The sequence below is a fragment of the Rhyacophila brunnea genome, unplaced genomic scaffold, assembly GCF_057557595.1.
Source record: "Rhyacophila brunnea isolate RB1 unplaced genomic scaffold, BYU_Rbru_1.0 scaffold_5, whole genome shotgun sequence".
NCBI lineage: Eukaryota > Metazoa > Arthropoda > Insecta > Trichoptera > Rhyacophilidae > Rhyacophila > Rhyacophila brunnea.
In genome coordinates this window covers 29247690-29270607 of record NW_028233170.1, presented here as the reverse complement: position 1 = coordinate 29270607, position 22918 = coordinate 29247690, and the positions used below count along the sequence as shown (strand labels likewise).

The following is a 22918-nucleotide window of genomic DNA, read 5'->3' as shown; positions in this document are numbered from 1 at the left end:
AGTAATAACATTACTTTTACAGTACCTATTTTTCAGTGCAAAGATGTGTCTTAAATTCAATAGAGATTAAAGAAACTAAAAGTAACATAATTAGGTGCATGTTGGGGATAACGCCCGAGGAGCGAAAAATAAATAAATCGGCAAAAAAAATCGTTAAACATAGGTAATGCAGTGTAAAGAACAGAGCATCTCCAAGTTACATTAGAAGACTTAAACGACGATCAATTGATGAGATAACCAAGTTTAGCGAAAGTAGGACTAAAATGAGTGGATACATCAAGGAGAGGCTTTCATTCAGTAGTACCTAGATAGTGTCAGTTAAATTAACAAAAAAGCAACATATAAGGCCACTAGAAGAATAAACGTTTCATTTAAAAAAAGCTTTTATCTTATATGAGATATCAGATTGTTTCACGAGAAAACGTGTAATAGGAGAAATGCATGCTCTTTGATAGCGGTATATATTTACACATTGATTTAAAGTAGATACTTATCATTTACCAAATTCGTGGGCTGATACGATTATGCGGGACATAAATTTTCTATTTTTTTTTCTTTTATTATTCCGGGTCATTGCATGGCGAGCTGGTGCTGTCCACTTGCAAACCTATAACAATAACGGCTTTTTCTACATCATAATCCAAGTCGTTTGAATGGAATTTACCAGTGTTATTGCAACATAATATTTTGTTATTTATGGCACTTAGGCCAAAAAATTGTCAAAGGTGAGCAACGAGCATCATATTACCATGTATAATCAATCATTTACAAAATAAAACAAATCAAATTATCTTGATATGTACTTTTCCACATAATTTAACAACGAAAGCGGAGCTAAACGATATTAAATTTAATGGATTAAATAGGTAACACAGTATTGTTCCGTTTAAATTTATTATAGATTTGACTTGATGATAATGGAAAAAATAGCTATCGATGCAATAACCAATTTGAAAATTTATAATTAAATGTGTCTTTTTCACTATTATAAAGTAATTTATAACTTCAAAAATCTAAACAGAATTTTCTATATGTCAAAACAATTTTCCGGTGTCCACATTATGAATTCTCTTAGGGCAACGCACATTTTTCAGCTCTTCCCGCCATAAATTCCCGTCCAGAGTCAAAGTAGAGAACTTTTTCGCTTCCTCCCAAAAAATTTTTTTCAGACTAATTTAAATGAAAAGGACTGTGAGTCAAAGGGAATTTTCCACATTTTTCACATGCTACGTGGTGTCGGTGCACTTTACCGCGGAGTATTTAATTACCACATTTAAATAACATGCTAATTATATCTAATTGCCATCTAATGACGACACAACAGCTGTACCGTCAGCGCTGTAAGGATTAAATTTCGTGAAGTTGTGCGTCGTCCTGCTTGAGGTTCAACAATTATTATTCTTTCTTGTGCCAGCAGAATTGTATGTACTTAGTAATTGAGTTTACGTTTACTTGTTAAAATTCAAATTTACAAAAATCAAAAAGTTATAGGTATTTAATTTAATAGAAAGATTCGACAGGTCTCATTAGCACTAATAAAATGGGATACGTTTTGTGAAATATTAACATTATTACTACAACTACAACAACTTCTAGGTTATAATGATATTCGATTATCTTATTATGAGAGATAGATAGGTAAAAACATAATAAAAAAAACGTAATTCAAACGTAGTTCATCTTCTGTGAATCGCCTGATTTAAACAGTTTTTGGGCGTATTGTTAACATAAATATAATGAGAATAAAAATTAAGTAAAATAGCGGATTGTATGACCTGCGGGTGCTTAAGAAAAATCCTTCACCTTAGACCTTAACACATTTACTTGTTGTAAAACCAAGTACCCGAATGAGCAGATAAAGACGTGTCCCGTTAGATAACAGCCGGAAATATAATTTATGATAATATGTATGATCAACAATTTATTTAGAATTATTTATTATACATTACAATTATATATTACAATATACTATTATGTATTGCGTGATATGATTGGACAATAATAATTACAATTTATCAATCGCATCAATAACAGATATTCTGATCAATCTACTGCATACGTATCATTCTATATTTTCCTCGATGCGTATAGTATATTGCATGATTTATTATATAGTAAATTCTTTTAACTAATAAACACTAAATATGAAGAAGAATTAATATAAATAATGTAATGACGTCCGGTACCCGAGGAGGAATAGAGTTGCAAAAGGTTCGCATCTGAAGCCGTAGGTTCAAATCTCGCGCCTGCAAAAACAACTATTTCTAGTAAAATAACCCTTCTCGAAAATGGCCAATATTCATACACCAGAGAGCTCAATTAGAATGATAAGAATAGCGTCCGGTATACACAATTATTACAACCCAACATTGGTTTTTTGGGTACCTTCGGGAAACGTCTCCGCTTCATACTGTATGCCACAAGTTTCCTTGGCTGAGCTTCAAGCATCCAATAATTCTATACTAGATACGAAAGTGAGTCATTCAAATATTTTAATTCTTACATGCGTGAAGTTTTATGAAGAATAGCCGATACACAAAAAGTTGCTGGGTGTGGGTAACAATAAATTATAGTCAAATCACTTTCAGTCCTTTCATGTATATTGAAGAAGATTCTTTTGAGTTTTTTTGATGTCCTCCACCCCGATGACTCTTCTCAATATCTTCCTTTCGAAAATATCCGTTTTGCTCTTATTTTTTTAAATCTGGTCCAGCACTCCGATTCTTAGGTGAACATGGGCCTGATAAATTTGGCATTTATAATTATTCGGTCTCAATTTTGACAATGTTTCAATATTTTATGCGTTGGTAGCTTCATAACATTCATTCGGTGTGTGAACCTTTGCGTGGATAGTAAATATAGAGGTTCTTTATCCCAAATCTTCTTCTTCTTCTTATTGTGCCATCCCCTAGCGGAGGTCGGCCACCATCAAGGCGATCTTATCTTTGTCGTCTGCTACCCGGAACAGTTCAGTGGAGCTGCATTCGTACCAATCACGGAGGTTCTTAAGCCACAAAACGCGGCGCCGTCCTCTGCTACGCTTCCCATTGATCTTTCCTTGAATGACAAGTTGGGGAATGCTGTATTTTTGTCCTCTCATAATGTGGCCGAGGTACTGTAGTTTCCTGATTTTGATACTACGTAGAACTTCTCGGTCCTTCCCCATTCGATTGAAAACTTCAACATTTGTCACCCGGTCAGTCCAAGGAATTTTGAGGATGCGTCTATATAGCCACATCTCGAAAGCTTCAAGTCTCCGTGACATCTCTTGGTTTACCGTCCATACTTCCATCTTCAAATCAAGTAAATGAAAAAAAAGTAAAGAAAAAAGGGTGTTACCTCAATAACGTCGCCAAGGGAACAATAATGCCTCGGAAGGTATTCCAGGTAGGTAGTCAAGTCTCCAGAATCCCTTTCGATTCCTTCGTCGTCAGTCTCCGCGGCGCTGCCCGCCACGCTCTCCGCCCCGCTCCGCTCATCAGCGCCAGCGCATCTCTTCATCCGTGACTCAACCATGTCTGAAAAAAGAAAATTAAACATTTTTATTGTTATATATACCAAAAAAGTTAATTAGACATTAAAAATAAAGAAACGGCTGTCTGCAATATCGCTCGTCGTGGACCAAGTATTCTGGAGAAATCGGTAATTTTGGATGGCCTTCAGGAAAGGCAACGCATAGGAAGAGCGTCAGCGCACTGGAGTGATCAAGTGAAGATGCTTATTGGAGGTAAGATTCACTCTGAAGTACGTAGATGACCGCGAGGGGTGGATAGTCATAATGGCTCTAAATATGATAATATTTCAGATAGATCATGATCCTCAGCCACAAGAAAATTACAGAGTAAAGTAAGAATTATATATAATTAGATAGAAATAAGCCCTTAGATCAGACATCTATGTACTAAACGTTTCTATGTATGCGCATGTTGGGTAGGTAGAGATACCTACCGTATGTATTAATATTTTATTATTATAGTTATATTTTGTTTTCTTTTAATGAATATAATTCCTATTCATCACTATTCTGACCATTAAAGTACTATTTTCATACAATAGAAATAGTAGGTAGGTATAACAAATAATAGCACATATTATATTTCTTTGCTATTTCCGTGCAATTTAAGTTAACTGCTTTTGGCAATTTGGCATTTAATAGAATATTAATAAATTTTATGTGTATCCATTAAGATTTCAATAGAACATATTATTGTGTACAGTGTACACTCTAATGGTTTTAATTGCCAACGCTTGGCGAAGGATAATATTTTAAACTAAAATAAAATAAAATAATATACATGTATATATTGTTACCATCCTAATAGTACATCGGTAAGGCGTGTGAACCGATGTATTATTGTAATCGGGATTAATTGACCAAAGGCAAATCAATTTGATGATTGTTTCAAATTCGCGTCTTTTAGCAAGGTACTCAAGCGTAAGCGGCCAACATAAGTGCTTTCGCATTCCAATACATGATAAGGGATCAGTCATCATTCGACTGAGCTATCGAGCATCTGATCCAAAGCTTGTTTTTTGTTTAGGGCAAGAGAGCGTGATAAATAATCTCGATCCCTTTTTAATGACATAAAAATCAATTCGGTAACCCGGTATAATTATCAAATAAATGTGCTTTGTCGAATGTATTAATCTAAACTAAATGAATGTGTTTGGTCAGATTGGAATTTAAATGAAGTAAGTACCTACTATCTATTACCTACCACTTCTGCCACTTGAATCGAAATCATGTCGAGTTTTCTGCCGTTTATCGTACGGTACCATAACCCTTGTGTGACAACATAAAATAATATGTAAAAAAATTATCTTCTGTATCAGTTGAAAATGTCAATAATGAAATTTGTTCAACCGTTATTATATTATGTGGATTAAATATTATTTTCTTTAATGATATTTAAATAAAAGTAACCTTTACTGATGGTTTTATATCGCTAAACCTACAATATTGTCACAAGAGTTATTATTTATTTTTAAAAAATACGCATTAAATTAAGGCAAGCATATTATCTTCATTTTAAAGCTAAACTCATGATAAATGGCAACTAGTAGAAAGTTGAAACGAGTCATGTAAATAAAACATTATGAGATAATTTAATATAAGAAGGTATTTAGGTACTATGAACTTATGAGTTGGTAGTTTCATTGACATGAGACAGCGATTAAGAAGGTATATCGTAACGAGCGTCGGTTTTTCCTTCCGTTTACCGGTCGTTATGAAATTACGTCGACAATGCAATAGCGACAGTTTCACGTAAGTGGTTAAAAGTAACAGGATAACCAATAACGGCGTCCTAAAAAATGTATTTACCTACGTTTGAATTTTAAATTAACCATATGTTAATAAATAAAAGGTTTATTTTCAATTACAGTTTCTATACACGTTTTTGAACAGCGGTAGGCATGTCTCATCAACCCAACATCACTATCACTAAAAATTATAATCAACCTCAGAATCATACATATTATAAAAAAATCCGGATGGTGTGCTTTGCCAATTAATCAGTAATTACGCCAAAAGTTCTTAAGAATATTCATTTGGTGTGTTATCTCAAATTCTGTTGAAATTGGCGACAATATTTCGAGGGCTTAGTGTCAAACAACACTATCTACAAAAGTGCAACTTTACAGGAGAGCCAAAAATCGTTATTTTAGATTCTTATAACTCAACAAGGGAAATGTTTATTTAAAACCTAATGTTAATATTTTATAATTTATTGTGTATTGTACATTTATCTTGCTTATGATGATGTTAAAATTTATAGGGATAGTTTTAAAAAAAATATGAAAACAAGGGTAACTTATGTAGTTAGCGTTAAACTTTACTGACGATTTAATAAGAAATTAGAAAAGATTGACATAACGTTGTTTGACTATCATGTAGCCGTAAATGTAAAATAACGTTATCTCAAAAAAAAACACACTTTTTTGTAGATAACGTTGTCTGACTTTAAGCACTCGATTTTATCCAACACATTAAAAACAACGTTTTGACTTTTGTTCATAGGCGACGTAAGATCTATCTCAAGTATAATATTTACATACATTCATAAGAATTAAAAAAAAATATCTTTTATTCACCGCATAAAACATATAAGTACATATTTATACATTTTAACAATAATTGATTTTACTAGTAGTTTTTATCATAAATAAAATTAATTTATCACTCATCAATTATCGTAAATAATCAATTATTACTGCGTTATTAAATATTGATAATAATTGGAAAAATAAACAAATTATTTTCGTATAGAATATTTGTTTTTTTTTTATCTATAAGCTAATAGTAGGTACCATGATTATTATTGGACTATTTTTTCCATACCTTTCCAGGTTTATACTTAAATTATTGAAGTAAAGCTATTAAATATGTCATGTTATACTTTGTTTCTTAATAGATTATTATATTTAATCGTTAGGTCCATCCACGTGCTTAGGAACTAGAGCTTCAGATCAGCGGGTCACGAGGTTACCCAAGGCGTTGGACAAATGTCAGACAAATAATACTTGTAAAAAAGTTAAACTACCTTCACATTTTGTGAGTCTAACAGTCTAACTAAACTCTAAACTCTCTGAAAATAGTGATTTTACTTATTTTGCCCCGACAATTACGTACAACTATTTTCTGATTAATACCATTTGCTCTGCAACCCTGAAAGTTACATGATTCAGCTGGCGAAATGTAAATGTTTGAATAGACAGCTGCAGAGGCGTCACAAAACGTATTTATTTCAATTGGTGACATTAAAGTATGATTGTCGTACTTAGAAAGTTTACCATAATGTTTGTACTATCAATAATAATATTACATTATCAATAGTTCTCGTAATCACTAATATAACACTATCCAGTATTATAGCTGTATTTAGTTGTAGCTTTTTACAATTTCAACAATACGTTATCATGAGTAGAACTTTTATTGTAAAGTTGTGAATGTTATGATATCTATTTCAAATGACGGAATTATTATGATTTGTGTAGTAATACTAAACTGCTAACTTTCAAATTTGAAATATTTGACGAGTAATATAAAACCGAAACACTATTATGCAGATTTTAGAATAGTACGTTACCAATACGATACGCCGAGAAAAGAATTCTCATTATAATACGTATGGCTATAAAATGTAATAGAATCGATACCGAAACCTTTTTGGATTTAAACTCTTTTCAATCGACCAAAATTATAATATGGGAAATGCGACGCCGTCCGTCAATAGGTTGTAAATGTGCATTTCTAAATATTTAATGATGACAAAATTCTTCACAATGAAAACTGTCATGGTTGATTTCATGGACCATTGACAGAATTGCATGGTTTAACTTTCAGCATTGTGACTATTCAAATTAAAAAAAAAAATGGTAACCAAATCCAATATAGACAAAAAACTTTCTATACGTTAGATAGGGAAAAATCAAACAAACGTCACTACGCCCACCATAGTTATATATTATATATATCAAGAAACCAAATCCAATCTCCACTTACACCCGTCTGACGTATTAACCACAATAAAGAAGGCGCAATGTAAGATGATCGTCAATTACCTTAATATGGTTTGATTTCAACACGCGACTTTTCATTATTAAAATGCCTATCTGCCTACTGTTTAAAAAATGTCAATTTAGGTAGGTACCTACTAAGTATCATTGCTACACGTTGAAAACAGTTGTCTTATACTAAAATCATAATAATTCTTCGTGAATTAAAATAAATATATCTCGGATTTTTCTTTTGTCCATTTATCATTCAATTTTCTTTATTTTTTATCGTTTTTAACATTGTTATAAACCTTAATTAAGAAAATACTCATTCAGCTTAATTATTAAATTCTTTAATTGAAACGCTTAGGTACGTAATTATTATATATTTCTAAGTAGTTTATCCCAGTGGTTGGCAAACCGCGGCTCACGAGCCGCATGTGGCTCTTTGGCCCATTGAATGCGGCTCTGCCACAAATTACCACATACGGGCTAACACAGTTCCTTATTAACATAAACTAAAGAATTTCTCCTTGATGAGAGTGTTCACCATCCAGAAATAACGGACCATCAGTTGATCCAAAAAAAATATTTCATGGTAGACGTTACGTCTCATCAAAATCAGCTTAATAAAATACTTCTGATATTTGAAAGATTAGGAGAAGGAAGACATGATGATTTTTAACACCTGGAATAGTATTCCTGACTCATATGATCAGTTGAAAAAAAATTGCGTTCGCTATTATTTCCCTTTTCGGTTCTACATATTCATGCGAACAATCCTTTTCAAGCATGAACCTTATCAAGAGTAAATTGAGAAGTCGTCTTATGATGAGAACCTGGAATCGTGCCTAAAATTAAAAACAACAATATACAAACTTGACTTTTCAATGAGATGCAAGGCCATTATTCACATTAAGTGTTAGTCAGTCATTGTCATGATTTAATTTTATGGATACCTTACTTACAATGTACTTTTTATCAATAAATAAGATCATCATTAAGTATGATATCAAGTTTTATTCAATGTACATGTAGTTTAAGAACTAAAACTTTAATTTAAGTTTATAAAATTAAACAGTGTACCTAGCTATATAGTTTAAGTTTAAGAAATTTGGCTCTCAAAAGAAATCGTAATCGTTGTACTGTTGATATTTAGCTCTGTTGACTAATAAGTTTGCCGACCACTGGTCTATCCCAACACGTGTTTCCCAAGTAAAATTTATAATGAAATAAATACACCTTAAAAATAATTAACCGTATTTTAGCGCGCCTGTCTCAATTTGTTGTTGTCGTGTATTACAGATTAATGCAAATACAACCACAATATTAACTAAAATCTGTACTAATAAAAAAAGAAATGGCTGATTTTTGAATTTTGCACATTTTTCTAATAATTATTGTCTGTCTATTATCCCGCTATAATTCCAAAAAAACTGCTGGACAGATCTAGCAGCGGCGGAGTGGTGGGTGAAGTAGGTACGGATGGGGTGTGCGCTTACATTGGACTTTTGTCGATCGCCCGTGCTGACCCGAGTTTTCAATCGAGTGTGATAATGCCCACCATGCGTAAAGGCACTGTTTCTAATAATAATAAATGTATTCTTTAAAAAATTCTACAATAATTATAGCCTCGCCGTTTTTTTCTTTTATTTAAATTTAAAATCGAAGCTTGAGATAGATCAAAGTGTGCAACCGAGTTGAAAATTAATGTGCACTTTCACAATGTAATATTTGTTTCATTGTGACATTGAAAAGCCGTTAGTACGAATATGTGACAAAGTCTCTATACAAATAATATTCTAACAGTAGCGAGGTGTGACAAAGAAACGAAACTAGCAGCGATTTTGATTTGATTCGTATGTATGAGCTGGTCAAATTGGCACTCTGCAAACTAAATGCCCTTTCTATATATTATTATATTACCAAGTAAATAAAATTACGGATATTTTCTATAACAAAGCATAGAGACACAAAATAATTGAACAGTTTACATTGACCTTGATGCCATATTCTACTAAACATGGTTTGTATGAACAGTTTAAGTAAAAAATGCAGTCACCGCCCGTCGAAAGATTTCTCTCGATGTCATATTACGATAACACAGCGTCCGCAAGCGAAATAAATAAATACATAGTTGCGCTTTCGTTTGCGCAAAAAGCTTGTGATATGAGCTTCCGACAAGTGGCGACAATGCACGACAGCCGCCGCGGAAGGAAAACAAACCTTAACGCTAATACGCAAGGGTGACCAGACCATGTATGTTTTCTTTAAAATAAATATTCTATATATCCATTGCATATCGTTTCTCTTAATATTATATACATTCCGGTGCTTTATTAGCGAATATTGTGAAATAAAAGTTTAATAATTAAGGATATTAATACATACGGGTAGATACATAATACTCTGCTTAGGGGTGACAAGTTATAAAAGAAATATGAATATTGCAAGATTTCTATAGTAGTGTTTGTGTAAATAGAAATACTATGTATTCCGCCTGCGGCGCCAAAGAGTCATACAGACGTCAGTGGTAGTGTATATCAACATTTTCACAATTTTATTATATTTTATAATTGAAGGTTGTCGACAGAAAACTGTTTTTTAATTATTATAATTTTTAATTTTGCCTCTACGTGCTCCTCTCACCCATGGGTACTCTTAACTTAAAGTCATGTAAATCCAGTCAAACCACATTTAAATACATGGCGACCTCATAACTGCTCCTGATACATTCCCATATATACAAAAAATGATGCTACGCATACATAAGGTCCCGTGTTACGCCCGATTAAGACCGGGTGTGGTTTGGTGGGTCCATTAGCATCAATGTCGAGAAGAAATATTATTGAATTATTAATATATCGAATCGTGATATTTTTATCGAATTGGCTTATAATGTGAGACTAAAATTGATAAGGGACGGTAGTCCCCTTTACAAGTTATGTTTAGGGTTTACAAGTTGTGTTGGGTTTACACCCAAGGGATGTCACTGCGTCCCCAATAATCAAAATTAAATCTTTTTTCTTCATGCTTGTTATGTTATATTATTATATTAAATTTACTACAATAGTTGAGTACCATCTAAACTTATAAAGAAAATATTTTTATTATGTACATTGTCTATAAGAGTTCTGTGTCGTACAGATTCGGGGAATATTTCACTATCACGTTGGAAAAAAATGACGTTTACTTAATTTAATATTAGACGCTACAATTTTTTTTAAAGCCATTGTTATTTAATACGTATTTAATTTTGTATAGGATTAGTTAATGAGGAAGTAATATTATTATTTATTATGTATTCCGAATGATAACAAAGCATGGTGACTGCCACACTACACTAGATGCCGTTGACAATACGACACCGCGTACGGAACGCACTGTGTCAGATTTAATGATATCGCAGGGAAAGGTCCATTTATAATAATCATCGTAAGTTTCCATTTATATATTTGGATGATTTCTACATTCGAAATGGCCGGCTATTATTTACAATCATCATTCTTGTCTCGAACAACTTTGCGTTAACTTAAACAGCGATTTACTTTCATTCTTGACACAGCTGCTGTCGCCATTTAAACGCTACCTTTATATCAACTGATAAAGTGTATAAACTACTTTTTACAAGTGTATACTATAGTATAGGTGTATAAGTTAATAGTGTGAATAATACAGGATTTCCAGATTACAAGTTAATGAAGTCTAGTTTAAAAAATAGGTGCAGATTATTTTAAACATATTACATCCACAGAACAGATTAACAAATAGAATTCCGATAGGCTATTATCCCAATACACTATATTTTGACGGAGGGTTTTGAATGTGTGAGAGTCCTATAAAAATGAATCACACAATATAGACGTGCAATAGTGTGTGTTGCAACATTTAAGCAGTTTTCCGAACGAAGGACAAGCGTATTCTTAACACGTGTTTTTATCCCACATTTTTCCACACCCGAGATCGGTTGCTTGTTACCTCACACCCGTTAGGTATTTCAATTCCCATCATTTCTGAGATACCTGATTACATCTATCTATCGGGCCGTCCAGACATTTATATGGTTAACTTATCGTCATGATTAACGACCTCAATACATACATATGATAAACTACCATCGATAGCCGCCTCGTGTATAGAATAGAACCATTGACATACGCAAGAATCTGGAAATTGTAGTCTTAGTTCAATGAAAACAAATACGTGTGACTAACAAAGTTTATTGCGCACTATTTATTTCAGATTTTAACAGCCTACTTCCACCCTTCACCACTGAATATCACACTACCCTTTTATAGAACATAGAAAAAATACTATGTCAAAGCAAGAATTTTACAAGGCTACGAAAACTTAGTTGTAATAAAAACAAATGGCGTTTTATATAAGTAAAATTTTCAGACATGATTACATTATCAAAATAAGTGAGATAATAAAAAAGATGAATAATCAAAATTTATTTTATAATCAAGATAATTGAACTATTCATTATATCTAGATATACAGGTAATGAAAGCATTACAGCTTATATAGCATACGTACGGTCATATATTTTGTTGTGGTCACTGCCGGATGATTGCTGAGACAATAGCAATAGATCGATCAACATTGCGTTGCTACACACCGGCGAATATTTTTGGCCTTTGGCCCATGATAAGTTTATAAATGATTAGTTGCTTTCTTAACTTACATAAGTTCCCTTAATGATGATACGGCAACAATATTACAATCGACAAGTGTACAATACTTTCTCGGGCGTAAGAATTTTCAATTACTTATTTATTAACTGTTAGGTATCAAGCACAATGGCCATATTCTTATATCATTGTGTTTTAATATTGATGAACTTGCCAGTGAGCATGCCTGATGTTTTTAGTCATTATGTTGCACATAATTCAATTTTCTTATTTTTATCTCAGTGAGATGATTATGGGAATAATACTCAACATACATAACTTGATAACACGTCAAATATAACACCCACTAGAAAAAAATACATTTGAAAAAAATACGACGCCCGACAGGATTTGAACCCGTATATCCACTGGTATCGCGCCAATATGCTTTAACCAATAATTAAGGCGATACTTCAGTGAAACGGCAAATAATTTTCAACTATAGGCGCGACGAAATTTTGGACTCGCTGGCAGTCTGAGAGCGAACGTTGAGGTGTAAATACGTCAGTTTGTTTCGTGATGGCGACGGGGGTATTAATTCTTAAATCGTGTAAAGACGACTAAAAACGTTACTCATTTACTTTAAAAAGAAAACATGTCAATGAATATATTATTATTGTTACTAATATAACAATAAACAGAACCTTAAATGGACGCATGTTGGATTTATATGTCAAATTATATTTCGGCCGGCATGCGTCATTTCCACCCGCGACCCGCAATCCGCGCATCGCCAAACCACGATCTTTTTAGACCATGCTTCAACTGAGGTATAGCCTTAAGCTACGGGCCTCCTACTTAGTCAAAAATAACACAATTCGATAAGCATTTCATGTAGGACCTACTAGTTTAAATTATCGTAATTAAGTAGGAGACCCGCAGCTTAATTGGCCCATTGGATTAGGAAACGTTATGCAGACACATATAGTGAATAAATACAAAACACAGGAACAAAGAGACTAACAATAATTGGGAGGGAGGAATTAGGGTGGTAATATTAATGCTATCAGCTGCGTAATAAATCATATCGGAATAAATAACATGCATGATCGCTCAAATACGAAATACTCGTGACAGGAAACTAACCTATTTCCGGGAAGGAAAACATGGAAAATCTTGTGTTGTGTGTATAGGACAGCTGATATTGGATAGATATTGCAAATTCCGCGGTTATCCGCAGCCGCAAATTGCTGACGCACACTCCGACATTTAGTTTCACAACAGCCAGCGGTTCAATGTCTTGCCTTACAATATTCACCAAAACATTATAAATACGAGATCAAACTCGCATGTACGAATACTCGAGTACCTCTACGTGTGACTCACTAGACAGCATAAATTTATGGGAATTCTTTCGCATACCAATAAATACGTAACAAAGTAACTACTCACATCAAATTATCAAAAAATCTTTAAATATTCTTATGTCAGCAAAACTCTCAGTATCTTCATCAGTATTTGCACTTCTACAATTTAATAATATATAAATCATTATAATTATTTAAACTGTTATATTAAAATGTCCACAACCAATGATGAATCACAAATTCTTATATACAAGTACAATTACTATACTATATTATTACTATCTATATGTAGCTCTATTGTAAAAAATAAAATTTATTCCGGAATTTAAAGCCTACCAAACGACAAGCTCTTGAGCGCTGAAATTTTTACTGAAGATTCCTTGTCTAAACGCAGATCAACGCAAGAAAATATAAATGAATATGTGGTTTAATTCACGAGATATTACATTTACGTTTCCCATGCAATATCAAAATGTGAATATATGGATATTTTTTATTCCTTTCGAAAACCTTTGTAACGAACAAAATTGTCCGAAGACATTAAACGACATTAAAAATATATTGATTTAAATTTAGACTTCATCAATGATATTATCTACTATCTATTTAAAGATATTTAACGAATGTAAAGTGTTTGTCAGCCTGATTTTTATCCTTGTGGGTGATTTTCGTTAACATATTGCCATTAATTTCAAGTGGTCACATTATTGACAAGATTAATGTTGCATCATTAAAGCTCATTTCGCGCATACCTTTTTAACTCGATGCCATTTTGTTTGGTGAAATAATTAAGAAGGGATAGTGGGTACTTATTTGCTTTATTTTAAATCATAAAAGCGGACATAGTAAAGTTATACCTACGAGTAAAGAATTCAGTTGTATTCTGCCAATCTAGAATTTTTTTTAACCCCTAGTCGCTTAGTCCATACATTGTTTATTGAAAACAGCTAAGAAGGGTGCGTTAAATAATACAAAATAATTAAACCCCTTCAAAACAGTGAACAAAGGAAAAAGCGCCTACTTCCGACACTTTATATGTAGCTCAAAAAAAGTCGACGAAACTATTATGGAAAGTAAATAGAAGGACTTCGACGAACATTGAGGAAATGATTATCGTTGTAGCACGACAGTATGACACTGGACGGGAATTAGTTCCAACAAGAAAGAAGACCGCCTAGTCACAGCAAAGTAGGTACATTCGCATTGCCGCAACCGTAGGGGGACTACGCCACACCCGCGAAAGGAAAAATCGCCAAAACTGCAATTTTTAGTTAAATACTCCGTTTACACGTGCATGGATTTACTGTTGACATTAAGAAAATGTATTGGTAAACATGTATTATCTTACAGTTGGCAAGATTGCATGCATGAATAAAAAAAGTTTGGAGGCTTCTGAATTTTCATGTGACAGTAAGATTTTGTCGATCTGCGCCTGCGAGTTGTACAATAGTGGCGAATCTGCCGGGGGAAAAATCGCGTCTCGCTCACTCTTAAATAATGAATTGGAGAGACAGTCAGCACTTTTACGTGTAAACAGTTATTGCCATGATAGTTTCAAATAAGCACTATTGCCGCCAGTAAACCCATGCACGTGTAAAGGCGCTATAATGACATAATTTAATGCGAATCTTTGATATTGAAACAAACTAAAGAGATTGAAATAAACGCCAATGTATATCGATAACTTTATACTACAAGTCAATCGTCTACCTGCACAAGTGCAATCCATATATTATGTAGCAGGAAATGTACAACACAATAATTATTATTCTCTGTCGATTCCATCAGCGGAGAAACCAGGATACTAGTCAAATATGACACCATTTAAGTTTACACATTTTGACAGAAACTTAATTATACCATTAAATTTGTGTTGTAGACAAAATAATAGCACGTAAAAATATTAATCTTCAACTGAATCGAACGTAAAAAGAAGCGTACAGCGTTTAAACTTTAAACCATAATAACAATATAATTTGCTTTTAATATACGTGAATAAATTACGCGTTATCATTTTGGAACGTATCCAGATTATAACATACATTTCGTATTCACGGTCGAGTCGCGTTGTAATCGCATTGTCATTTTAACCTTCATACAATAAAGAGCAAAAACTGGAAATGGGCGATGGTGGCATTAAAGTGTCGACTGATTGAAGAATTTGAATAGGAAACAGTCACACAGTTAATAGATGATCGCATTCTTTTGTTTTTCACCTGGGTGTTAAAAGTGCGCGGCAAAACAGCGGAAGTTGTTAATCACCCTACCTGTACAAATTACAATACGGAATATTGTGTATTTAGCTACTAAAATATTTGACTAGGTAAATTTACTATAAGTAAGCTACCAATACAGAAAAATGTACTAAGCAACGTAAATCGATTACAATATTTTTAATTAATATAGACAAATTTGTGAAAAATGCATTATGGATGGATTCGGATAACTCCTTATTACACCTTGCTTTCACTGAGAAGAAAAAAACAATGTTGTCATAATAACATTTTCTAATCATTCATTATATTATAGTGGGCATAGAGTTAAACTAATTCTGATAATACGAGTAGTTATTAATTAATTTTGCCCAAATAACTCTACATATAATAATATTAGTCCGCACGCAATGTAAATGTAAACTACTTATTTAATAAAAACAAAGATCTGCATTAATGTCCCAAATTAAGTTTTGGGAGTGATTTCTCAATCGATAATATGTGCATTGAAATGAAATATAATTCACTTTATTGTATTCATTGACTTACTAATGGAGACTATATTTAAAGAATAAAAGAACTCTCGTAAACGACAATGCTCATATACATCTGGGTTTACTAATGAAAATATTACTCTTTCATAAGCATATGAATGTCATCAAAAAGATCTATCTACATTGCAATAATATAAAACATTGTAAAACAGCGTTCGGGTATTTAGACTCTTTATAGCACTGCTGTCCTATTCTGCTAAGGTATCTGCAAATGATTGATCAGATATACACATAGAATCCATATTCCATGTTTATGTGTAATTAAGAAATTAACAGTAGTGTTCAGTTATATCGAGCTCCAAGGAACCAGAAAAAATGGTTTGTTATATCCGAAGTTCGTTATTCGTAAAAAGTCTTCCGTTTTCAGTTAAACCATTTTTATTTCTTTATTTCGTTTTTAATAAAGAAATTATTAGAAGAGCACATTTATCTACAAAACATAGACAACTAGACAACTTTCAATTACTAATTATTATGAATACCAATATGATTATAAATACGATTACGGGTTCGCTAATAAACTACGCTTATAACCGAAAGTTTAATATTGATATTTTGTTTGTCAGGCAGTATCCATTAGTAAGTCAATAATTATTATGCATGTATTGTCGAGAAAATGTTGGCTTACTATCATTTTTTCAGATACTAAAGAGTATGACAGTCAAGTGGCCTCAATCATCCCATTGAAGGAATCTACTTATATATGATATTTAAAAGATATTACGAAAAAAATATTATTATAGCAGATGTACGAAAAATACGACTATACTCTTGCATAGTGCAAGTGACAGATAGTTCCGATGTGTTTTTAATGGCGCCAATTTTAAATGTGTATCGCAGCGCAGTTCTACAGAAGTGGGCGGAAAATGGCAAGATAAAAGATAACATACGAAATAGTAATTATCTTATTTCCATGAATTATGTAGTCACATACGTAATATAAACAATAAAATCTTTTGCTCGTTGCATCAATACATACTATCGATATCAAAATAAGATAAACCGGGTAAGATACTTAATTTTATATTTAAAAGAGTTCTTTATAGAATTAGTATAAATAGCAGGATTTTTTACCAACCAGTATAAAATATTGGATTAAAAAAAATAGTACTTACTGTATTTTTTTTGACCATGTCCGATCCTAATAAGATCATATTATGGGCCATCACATATGGAGGTGTGTATTATCAGATTTTTTTTTCGAGAAATGGATGTTAGCCAGGGCCCCGATTTCCTAACTATCGACTCGTGTGGCACCAGACGACATGACGTAATTGTGACGTCAGCCAATCCACGCTCAAGGCATGCCACCCGCGCGCAGTGCTCACCGTTGATAATTATTACGATGAAACACCTATATGTGTATGGTGACAATGAATAGCGCCGCTGTCTGAGTAGCGTGATTTTCTCGAGTGCTATTATCACTCCGGTAGTACGTCACAATGATGTCATATGACGTCATGTCGACTCGCACGCACTCGCAAGTTCTAACATAGGGCCCCAGTTGCTCAATCAAGTCCATAGATACTCCAAACACATGAAAACACATTGAAAAACAATATGTGTATTTGACAGACTCAGGATTCGAACCTCCTGTCGTTCGTCATCATCAATAATTAATCAAATAGTACCTACAGATATTAACATACAATTATAAAAATTGTACCGAATAATAAATATAATTCAACCCTCTTAATGCTATGAATCACAGCAATACAATTGATTATAACATTTTGAAATACATGTGTAGGAAGTCAAGTTATAAATAAATATGCAATTAGGCCGAGATATAATTAAATCATTGTGCGGATAACACTCTGTAATAGCTCACATTACAGTAAATATGTACGCATGTCTTAAAAAAATCATTTTCAGAAACTTTATTACCTGTGTGAATTTGTACAGTGTAACTGAGTAGCTTTTCTTTTCTATGTCATTTCATAGTATTCATTTGAGGATATTTGCTATTTTACATATTACAATGTATCGCATAATAATATTAGTGTTTGTTATTTATGACTCTTTGTTGTTATCTTGTATGGAGAATGCAAGAATTTTATTAGTTGCCAGACAATACACGCATGAGACCGAAAGTTAAAAACATGATAATTTAAAATAACGGCAAATACTATTAATAAAAAGCAACGCAATGTTAAAAGTTAGTGTACGCACTTATGTTTTATGACTCATATTTTGTGGGAAATTATTTTAAAAGTTGAGATATTGTACCTGTATGTTAATTTATTTTATAACGTAATAAAATGATTATATTCCAAAGCCGCGGCTTAACATTAATTACTAGTCACCTACATTTTATTAAATGTATTCATTTTTAAATTTGAACTAATTGATTCATAATAATCTGAAAAATTGAGATTGAGACATGATTACTATAGAGTCAAATTATCAAATTCTGAATCGGTTTCTTCACCTTTCCCTATCTTCTGAATCATTGTGGAGGGTGCTGTAGGTTTACCAGTGATTTTCTTTTGCCGTTTCACCTCATCCGCGATCGTCAAACAATTAATCTTTCGAGGTTTTTGGAGCCTTACCGAACCTGCTGTCGACTACTGCTGAGGGTATTCTAGACACAAAACCAATGATTTTTTACTGCAGAAGCTGAGTATCGATGACAAACTGTCGTCTGTCAGCCTGGGGAGAATAGATTTATATAACTAAATTGGTGTTAATGTGACTAATTAATTAACATCATCCGATTGTCTGTACATAATGGTTATAAATACACAAAATAACTCTTAAGTTTATTGAAATATAAGAAAATGAACTGTACCGTATCTATATCAACATTACATGCCTAACTTATTAGCCGAAAAAATACTCATAAAAGCTTTGGTCTTCCTTCAAAAAGGTTTGGTATATAATTTATAATATAAGTGCGAATTCTATATGAATTAGTTTTCTATATCAACACGGTCGTTTCCGGAACTAAAACCCTCCCCCGCATTGACTTTCCAGGCTACTAGATTCCTCGTATACATAATTCAGTATGTGTTCGAGTTCGAGTTTTATTAACATTAAATGTTTAAACCTTTGAGGAAGAAACAAAGATTATTTCGAATGTAGAAGTTTTGTGAGGGGGAGAAAGAGAAACTTTTAATTCCTTTTAGTGGTGCCATAGATAAAGTATCTGCTATGGCAAGTCAAATATCAGCGCATGCATCGCTATGACGTAGAATAGAAGACTTGCTAAAGAAGTTATAATACTTACCGATATTTCCGTAGAAATCAACATAACATTTATTTTAATTCAATCGTCAATCTCGGTTAACGGAAAACTTATAAACCATAATTTGCGTTAAGTTAGGACTGTTGTGACGATACTATGTCTAAAATTAGACCGTAAGCTTTAGTACATCATATAACACTCTGTATTAAAATAATACAAAAGCAATGATTCTATTACAACACACGTAGGTAATTCATCAAAATGTGATAGAGAGAAAACTCAGTGTCATTTTTTTCGACAAAATGAATGAAATGGATAGCGCTTCACTAGATATTTCTTTATATTCGTATAAGTATAAGAAATAGTACCTATTCGCATAATATTTCAATCTCAATTCATTGTTAACGGAAAATAGTTAAGACGTTATATTATTATGTCGACATTAAAATAGCTTCACACTAAAATGATGAAAATACCACAATTTTACTTGCGTTACATATAAGATAATCGTTTTTAAACCTGTGAAATTGATGAAGTTTGCCCAACGTATCGTGAAAACTTTTTCTTATTTCGTAGTAATATGATATAATATTATGTAGGTAGGTATATGATTAGATATGAAAACAGCTACTCGATGTATTGCATTATATGGAAATCATTAATAAAAATGTAGATACTAGAAATAAAGTGTACCTAATAAAAACAATTTACTGAAAATGAAAATGCTAAATATTACCTACTTTAAATTAAATATCTATATCATAATACTGATCAACGTTTTGTAATACACGTTTTGTATTACAAACAATTTTGTTTTCAAATAGTTTAGATTATAACTGATTTTTTTTTATTACAATACTTGATAGCAATAATTATACAATAGTTTTATTGTGGTAGACATAGAACATTTTTAATCTGTACTCAAGTGCAACACCCTTAGCGAACTGCTTAGAAGTTGTTTTAAATAATATTTTTCACAACAAATTAAAGGTTTATTTAGGCACGTATGCAGATTTAACATTTTATGATGAATTAAATCTAAAAAATATGTTAAAGTGCTTGCAGTTGTTGACAGATGAGGGACAATAGTTTGCAGTTAATAAATGAATTCCGAATCTGTTTTGATAATTTTAATGATATATATATATATACGCTTTAAATATATTATTAATTTTCTATCAAATTTAACATTTTTATAGCTTCACTTTCATGTGTTTGGGAATCTTCAACATCATGTTTATCTAAAAACGGTTAAAAAACGTAAAAAGTAAACCACGTAGAAAGTAAAAACTAGGTAAAAATCAACACAGATGCAATGCTCACAAAAAACATTACGCATTTCACGCAACAAACTTTACAATGGGATTTAATAGTACAAACATGATGTCCGATTGCAATGAATGAGTAGTTGATTTAAAACGAGAGACGTCGACAAGAGAAACGATTCGAGCGAGATTAATCGATTGTTTTGCGCGAGCAACTTCATCGACTCACTGGGGCAACATTGGCACGAAAGATGCCAGTCGACACTATGAAAGAGCCTACTTATGGTATATTGTATTTTAATTACCCTAATAATAAACAATTCCATAACAAGAAAAATTGCTATAAATTTATAAAAATGCCTTTTCTGGGTGAAAAGAAATAATTATACTGGTATAATTTGCTGTAATATAATTAATGTATTTATTTACATATTATTATCGTAAAACGTTTTGAATAACACACTATTTCTTTATCTAAACATTCTAAACTTTTTAACACTTTATATTTTATAATAACAAACAAACAATAATAATAAAAACATTGTATAATTAGCCAATCACAAACTTAATCCAAATTTCCAAATTTAACATTTTTACATATTTCAGTAAAGTCAGCTGCTGCAAACATGGGACTACGGATAAACGAAATTTAAACAAACTAAATGCCAGTTCTCCACAGTACAACAGATGATAATAACACCTTTATCATTGTTGACGATGTTTTTAAAACTGTGGATTCATTAGTTTACCGAGAGTTCATTGTCACAAACACGAATAACACGAGCGATGAAATAAAACGACGAATCACCCTCGCCAACATGTGATATTTTGGTCTCCAGAAGTTTAGAAAGAAAAAAGCACTCTCAAGGAACCTCAAAAACCTTATATAAAACTACTCCCGGTATTAATTAACATATGGATCAGAAGTCTGGGTACTTAGCAAACAAGATGAGAGAAATATGGACATCTTTGAGAGGAGAGCTTTGAGAAGAATCTTTAGGGCTGTTCAAGAAAATGGCATTTGGAGGTATGTACGCAACCTCCGATGGCAAGAGAAGACCTGGGCGGCCGAAATTGAGATGGCTAGAATGCGCCACGGCAGATTTGAAAATGCTCGGTCAAAGCAACTGGAAAGTGTTTTTTGAAGGAGGGCAAGACCCGCCAAGGGTTGTAGTGCCATAAATGATGATATATCTCAGTCCTTTATAATAATTCCTGACCATATCCGATCCTAATACGATCATATGGGCCTCCACAGAGTGGAGGTTTGTATCAACAGATTTTTGTTTTTACAAGAAATGGATGTCAGCCACTTGCTCAACCTATTATGTCCATACTCTGACTCATACAAAAATTAAAAAAACAATATGTGTACTTGCCAGACGCAGGATTCAAACCTCTGACCCACGACGCTATATAGGCCGACGCTTAAGCCGCGCGGCCATCGTGGGTGCAATAATACGATATCTAATATTATATACCTAGTTCATAGCATAGACATTTAATGGTATTTTTTCATCTTGGATGTGGCTAAGGGCTGTTTATCATCGATATTTTTAGTATTAAATTAATAATATCGAATTGCAGTGGAAGGACGTATGGTATTATAACCAATAACAATTCAAACTGAGTGACCACTGTATGAAAATAATATGTGTACACTGAACAGTGTACTAGCTAGACCCAGGATTCGAAACTGGGACCCACGACGCTATAGCCCAACGCCTAAGCCGCGCGGCCATCGTCGGTATATCAGTGACATTTTATTCGAGACATCAGTGACATTTTATTCGATATGTTATTCAAATGTGCTATGAATCCATTAACTAAGTTACACTGTTAGCTTTTAGTTTGGCAGTGTAATAATTAGGGCCCGGATTTGTATGCAACAAAAAACATGGTTATATGCATGCACGTATGCACTTAAAATCAATAAAATATGCACTAAAACCGAAGAAATATGCAGTTAAAAATTACATTTTTTGTGGGAAAAAATTGTAAATACCCACTTTACCCAATATTACTGACAAAAAATCGAATAACTAGTTACTAATTTTTCAACATAATACGATATCAGAACAAAAAACACAAACAAATAATATAAAGTTAATCAATTACAATTTTCAAAATAGTTTTTTCACAAGTAGATACCTACAAATAATTGAATAATAAATGCAATGTAAACCAAACATAACTTAAAAAACAAAAACTACACATTTAAC

At 32.6% G+C, this 22918-nt stretch overlaps 1 protein-coding gene across 3 annotated transcripts in view; it reads right to left on the bottom strand.

Moving 5' to 3' along the window:
• spir (spire type actin nucleation factor) overlaps positions 1 to 22918 on the bottom strand; it is a 385120-nt gene that overhangs the window by 128885 nt on the left and 233317 nt on the right. For all 3 annotated transcript variants that reach the window (XM_085955590.1, XM_085955591.1, XM_085955592.1), the window contains exon 4: positions 3340 to 3518. In XM_085955590.1, the coding sequence (XP_085811716.1) occupies positions 3340 to 3518 (179 nt within the window). The remainder of the gene's footprint in view (positions 1 to 3339; positions 3519 to 22918) is intronic.